Consider the following 6,377-nt stretch of genomic DNA (forward strand, 5'->3'; position numbering starts at 1 on the left):
GTGGTATCATTTATGTGATTACAAAATATAGTGATCTAATAGCATATGGTTTCCAAACTGTAAGAACTACCCATAAATTTTTTGACATTATGCAGATGGAGGTCTACTGCGCACTTCCTGAAAACATTAGTGAATATGGTGTTTTAAGCAATGTGCACAGATTGGTAAGGGTTTGAAGAAGTAGTTTACACAGAAGCCAAGATGCAGAATGAAGAAGGGCTTATTACCGAGCTTTATATTCCCAGGAAATGCTCGACCACAAACAAGTTGATTACTTCAATGGACCATGCTTCCGTTCAGATCAACGTCGGGCATTTGGATGAGAATGGCATGTACAACGACCATTTCTCCACCTTTGTTCTCTATGGATTTGTTCGAGCTCGGGGAGATGTTGATAGTGAGCTTGATCGCCTTTAGCAGAAAAAGAAAGTTGAAGTTCATCATCAGTAGAGTAAAGGAGAGAGAATCTAGTTCATTATCGTGTTTGAAATTCTGTTCTTAGGTCAATGCAATGTGGTCTAAGGATTTTGACTCCTTTCATTAGTTTTATGAATATTGAAACTACTTTATGATCTTTCACGTGTGGCTGTTTGAATTTTGGATATGGCATAAAATCTAACGTACGTACCTTTTACAAAAAAAAAAAAAAAAGCAATGTGCACATTGTACTAATTTCTTAATGCCGTTAATTAATGCAATGTGCCTGTAACGTATTCATAATGGTGTTTATATTGATGTCTTTGATTCAAAAAATGTGTCGGCAATGAATTAGTGACAGCGTTTACAATAAGCCTCAATACATTAAAAAAAAAAAAAAAACTAAAGGTGGCGTTTAGATAAACGCCGTTAATAAATTCAATATGATGTCAATGTAATATTAGTGACATTTAAATAAATGCCATTAATTTATATGATGCGTTGGCAATGTAATGGTGTGGTGTTTAAATAAATGTCGTTAATAAATTTGCCAAATTACTAGTAGCGGCACTTATTGTAACGTTGCTATTTTGAAAAGTGGTGGCGGTCATATAAATGCCATTAACAAATTCAATGTACTGCCGCCAATGTACTATTAGTGGTATTTAAATAAATACCGCCAATTTATATAATGCGTCGGTAATGTAGTAGCAGCAGCGTTTATGGTAATGCCGCTAGTATATGCCAGGGATGACAATGAAAAATTGGCGGCTTTTCAAGAAACGTTGTTAATATAGGTACCGTGGTGGCGTTTCAAGAAATACCGCTAAATTGATACAAATGTCACTAATGAGATTTACAAATACCGGCATTTGTGCAAACGCTGGAATAATGAAAATAGCGACCCTCCACTACTGGCGGACAGTTGCGCCGTTAGAAAAACACCGCGAATTAATTCGCGGCGTTTTTTGGGATAGTTGCCAGCATATAACCAATGCCGCCAAATTTGCTTTTTTTTTTTTGTAGTGTCTACTACATTCCGGCCATGGAAAGTTGACACACGCCCCACCATGACGTTCCCCTGCTACCGATCTATTGGGACGACGTAGAATAGTACCCAAAATGTCTACTTGAGGACCTTACACGCAGCTTGGTTCCACGCGTGGTCTTCATGCCCGCCGCTTTCCAACAGCTCCACTGGCTATAAGTGCCACACTAGCAGATTCCCCTCTCTAATCCTTCAGATCGACCTAACCCCACCTCCTTGCCATCGGCACGTGGCCCTCACGCACCACTTCAAAGACGTGAGTGGATTGTCTCACCACCGCAAATCTGCTCTTCCTATATTGATCTATTTGGATTATCTCTTTTCCTAAACTTTGATCTTGTTAAAGGGACTAAAGATCTCTCTAAAAAATATTTCAAGACAACAAATTACAATATACCTTCTTACACCGTCCTCAACAATGTACCTCTTTTAAGACAGTAACATCTTTATAGGGCTTGGATTGAGAGAGCCCATTTCTTAACGTACATGTACCTTTTTTATTTTAATAAAGTTTGTTTGCTTTTATTTTAATAAAGTCCATTTTTATTTTTATTTTTATTTTAGTAAAACTTTGTTTCCCTTTTTTTCAGAAGTAAACTTGAGGAGTTATTACCTCGAACCGGTAGTTTTGGACAGCGTCAAACACAAATTTCCGTGGAAGAGAGGATCAATTCAATGTATTAATACAAAGAGTTTTGCAAAGTATCCGTATTTATTAATCTACGTATGAATATTAATTATTTTATATTTAAAATTTAAATTAATATTATTTTTAATAAAATTTACTTTTTATCAATCATATTAAATTTATCCATATATTAGTAACTAATTATTCTTACAACTAAAATTTTCCTAATACAAAATAGACACGCACCTGACAACATCCTCAAAAAGCAACTAAAACAAAAACAGCGTTCTGAATCATAGTTGGTACTAACTTTATTCACCCAGTCAATAATACACATTAGACTTTCAAATATAAGACAAAATGCGACCACCGAAACCATGAATCATTTAATTATTTGGGCTTTCACTACGTACCCTCGTTGTTTTCGTGTTGTTCTTGCTTACGTCGCATTTGTGTCCAGACTCATGCCCCCCCTTCTTTTTAAGTCTTGTGCTGCCCAATAATCAGCTCTTTCGTCTGCTGAGCAATCTCTGTTATAGTTTCTGCAATGGCTCCAAGAATCCCACCCTTGTTACCTCCTCCGCCATTTTCTTGCGTTAGCTGAAAGCTTTCTTGCGTGACACACTCGGACGGTTTGGCCTCTTCTTCCACCTCTTCTGTTTTTGTTTCTTGAACCTTCGATTCCTCTTCCATGTTGTCTCCCTGGTGAACAACAAGCTCCGTCAGTGTGGAGCTAGTCAAGAAAGGATTAGCTTGCACAATAACGTGCATTTATCTCAGTACGATCGAGCCAATATATATGGTGGGAAGCCTTTTCTTGATAGCCAGTTGAACATTACTTTTAGATCATCCAAATGCATTTTCTGAATCTATTATTGGCTAACAAGTATATGACTCATTTTGAAAGGGTTAATATATATAAAACCTTGCAAAGTTGCAGTAACAAGCCTATACTGTATACCATTGGAGGGTGTACAACATCAGTTAAAGACTCTTCCTCACTGGCTAATTTTTGGCTGCACATCTAAACTAGTTCCCGGACTTCACCTGCTACATGCTCTTCTAATCCTTACTATGCACTTGATACAAGCTCATGCAACCGAGTCCTTAGAAATTTTATACTCTTAAAACAACTTTAAATTAGTGCGCTACCATAAGATCGATGGTGATATTTGATTTAGCTTAATGAAGAGCGATCTAACTTAAGAGCATATTTACCATCTGTACAAACATACCTGATTTTCCTCTGATCTCTTAGCCTTCAATTCTCTCCCTGCTTCTTCTTTCTTCCTAGCTGTGTACTCCTTTGCACTCTCTCCTGTGCCTACAACAACATCCTTGGCAGCAGACAATGGCTTGGATGCAATCTCGGCAGCCTTATGTCCTGCATACTCTGCTGTTTCTTTAACAGCCCTTGCTGCTGCTTTAGTTCCCTCCAGGGCTTTCTCGCACGAGTAATGTGCTGCAGTCCACCCCGCCACGGCAGTCCCGTCCTTCAAATCCTCAGCCTTTTCCTCCCCTGCACGCACAGCCGCTTCTTTCGCTTCCACTGCCTTTTGTAGCGCATAGTCCTTAGCTTTCTCTGCCGTTGATGCTGTGTAATCCTCAGCTGTCTTAGCTGTGCTGGTAACGGTCTCCTTTGCTTGTGCACCCTTCTCTGCTGCACTATCTTTCACTGCCCGACCTTTATCTAGGGCAGTATCCTTTGTTTGTGCAGCCTTCTCTTTGGTATACTCGGTTGCAGCACCGAGTCCCTGGCTTACGGATTCTTTTGCCTTCTCATACCTCTCCTCTGCCGCCCGTAGTGTCTCTAATGAGTTTTGCTGCGCTTTTGCTCTGAGCTTGGAAATCTCTTCTAGAGAAGGTTGTTCTTTTCTCTCTTGACCCTTGCTCACCTCTTTGCATTCTCCTCGTCCCTCACCTATATCAGTACCTTCACCTTCCCCACCTTTAGCCTTACCCGTATCATTCTGATCTTCCTCAACATTTTCAAACTTCCCCACAACATAGGATCCCTTTCCCCTTGCTTGATCAGTATGCTTCTCTCTCTGATTCTCATTCTCCTCTCTCTCCTTATCTTTCACTTTATCAGCCAAAGACTCGAAGTGCCTGGTCATTGTTGGGACCCTGTCTTTCTCGCCGGTGGAGTTCTCTCTGAGCGTTTGAGTGGAAGCCATATGTATGCTTTGTGTTGTTTTTTGTGCTATGATTCTGGTGTTTATGAGTTATGAGGATAGAGAAGGGTGTTAAAAATAGAGAGGCTGTGGCGGTTTGGAGGAGGTGGGCATGGAGGTGTTAGCATGGAGTAGACATGTGGCGGAGATGCGGTGGCTGGTATTCTGCAACGTGTTTGGGTTAATGCAAACTAGGAGGTGACTCGGCGAGTCTACGTTGAGTCACGTACACTTTATAGATGTGTGACATGTTCTGATCGGGATTTGGGAGAACTCTTCCGGAGGATGACACGTGGGAATGAAGGGAGCTGCCACGCGGAGAAGTTCGGACAGTAAATGCTGATAACCATGAAAAAATTAAGAGCCTATGATTTTTTTTTTATATTAATACGAAATATAAAGTAAATATATATTAATGGTAATAGGCGGTATAACTTGCAGTTTGTCTGAACAAAAATAAAAGATGAAAATATAATATAAAGAGATTGAATTTATTAAAGACATAATATTTACAAGAAAATTAAATCTCAGAAAGTTTAGAGACAGAAGACATGAATGAAAGTTTACAAGAGATAAAAGTATTTTAAAAGTGAGAAGGAAGAGAGAATGAATGGATTCATATGAGAGTTTTTGAATGTTATTCCTTGTTTACAGATCTTATTTTTATAGACACCAACATAATATAAATCAATAATATGTGTTACCTGACACTGATATAGAAAAGACTAATAATATGTGTTACTTGATATTGATATAGTAAAGACTAATAATATGTATTGTCTGATACTAACATAGTAAAAACTAATAATATGTGTCGCTTGACATCTTCTTTTCTTCTAGCAATAAATAAAGGATTGTGTTTGATGGATTTTAAGCATGGAAAAAATCTTTTGTCCTTTTTTTGTAATCTTGAACGACTTGTATAGACAAAGTCTTTTGTCTATATCTTGGTTACTCTTGGATAGTGATCTTGAATAGAAACTCTAATAACTCGTCTTGACTTTTTGAAAAATAATCTAATAAGAATAATAGATAATAATCTTGATAATGAACGAAGTTATTTATCTTTATCTTTTGAGAAGATAATACTTTTGATATCTTTAATCTGTCGTGCCGAATAATTAAATAAGCAATAATATTCTGAAACCACATTATTTAAGGGTCATAATTTATGAGTTACAGATCAAATAGATCCTAACAATCTATCAAATGTGGTAGATAATAAGAAGAGTTGTCCTTAGAATGAGAGACCTGTTGAGAATGAAAGGCTTGCTGTGACGCCTCCAAATCCCCATGCACGGACACGGGGAAATCGAGACGTCCGGATGATGACATCACGGGTCATCACCCTATCGACGAGTGCTAAGTGTGTGTATAAGCGACAAATGTACACGTGAAATACGTAGCGAAAAGCAAGTTAATAACTAAGTACCAGAATTTTTCTTGTTTAATACAAAACTGTTCAAAACATACGTAAATAAATATTACAAGACACAAATATAATTTAAACTAAATACAAAGCATAAACTTTAGCACCCCGGCGAAGCCGCATCCTCGGGCTCAGCCTCCTCCTTCTCCTCCTCGATCTCTGCACCAAAATCTACGGTACCAAAAATAGTGCCGTAGGTAAGTAAAATCCAAACACCACTAGATAAAAACATATAAAACTCAAACAATATGTATAAAAGAAAAACCAATGCACATGCGCCATAAAACCATAATTTTTCCACGCACGCTAAAAACCCAATTGGCCCACAAAAACATATCCATAAAACCAAGCCTCGCCATTATCCCAAATAATGGCCCAAACCACCATTTTCCCAAAAAATGGATCAGAAGCCTCGAAAACCAAACATTGCCATTTTCTCAGAAAATGACCCACATCCGAAAACCATAAAAATAAACCGGTTATGCATGAACCATGATCTCCCCTAGGGATCATCCGCACACCCTGGCTCTGTGCCACACCGCAGGTAACGACTACGCATGTGACACCTAAACGAGCGATGCCCAAACTCGTGCCCCGTGCGTACCTAGCCAGGCCATCCTCTAGTCCCCGCCACTCTAGGGACCACGGAGTCGACACGACAGCATTACCGTATCGTGCGAT

General features: G+C 38.7%; 2 protein-coding genes across 3 annotated transcripts; one reads left to right on the forward strand and one right to left on the reverse strand.

Annotated features, from left to right (window-relative positions):
* Nucleotides 1–201: 201 nt before the first annotated feature.
* On the forward strand, nt 202–417 carry LOC122304086 (40S ribosomal protein S21-2-like). The gene has a single exon (XM_043116131.1). It carries the CDS (start codon nt 202–204, stop codon nt 415–417), a length of 216 nt encoding a protein of 71 aa, XP_042972065.1.
* Nucleotides 418–2,363: 1,946 nt separating this feature from the next.
* On the reverse strand, nt 2,364–4,364 carry LOC122304085 (seed biotin-containing protein SBP65-like). 2 transcript variants are annotated; one of them, XM_043116130.1, is made up of 2 exons: nt 3,329–4,364; nt 2,364–2,826 (listed from the first exon to the last, which is right to left on the reverse strand). In XM_043116130.1, exons 1-2 carry the CDS (start codon nt 4,268–4,270, stop codon nt 2,665–2,667), a joined length of 1,104 nt encoding a protein of 367 aa, XP_042972064.1. In that variant the 5' UTR covers nt 4,271–4,364; the 3' UTR covers nt 2,364–2,664. The 2 variants fall into 2 exon arrangements, with proteins under 2 accessions (XP_042972064.1, XP_042972063.1); XM_043116129.1 differs by having other exon boundaries at nt 2,364–2,795; nt 3,329–4,344.
* Between the last annotated feature and the right edge of the window lie 2,013 nt (nt 4,365–6,377).

This window comes from Carya illinoinensis, chromosome 3 (genome assembly GCF_018687715.1).
Source record: "Carya illinoinensis cultivar Pawnee chromosome 3, C.illinoinensisPawnee_v1, whole genome shotgun sequence".
In the NCBI taxonomy this organism is placed as follows: Eukaryota; Viridiplantae; Streptophyta; class Magnoliopsida; order Fagales; family Juglandaceae; genus Carya; species Carya illinoinensis.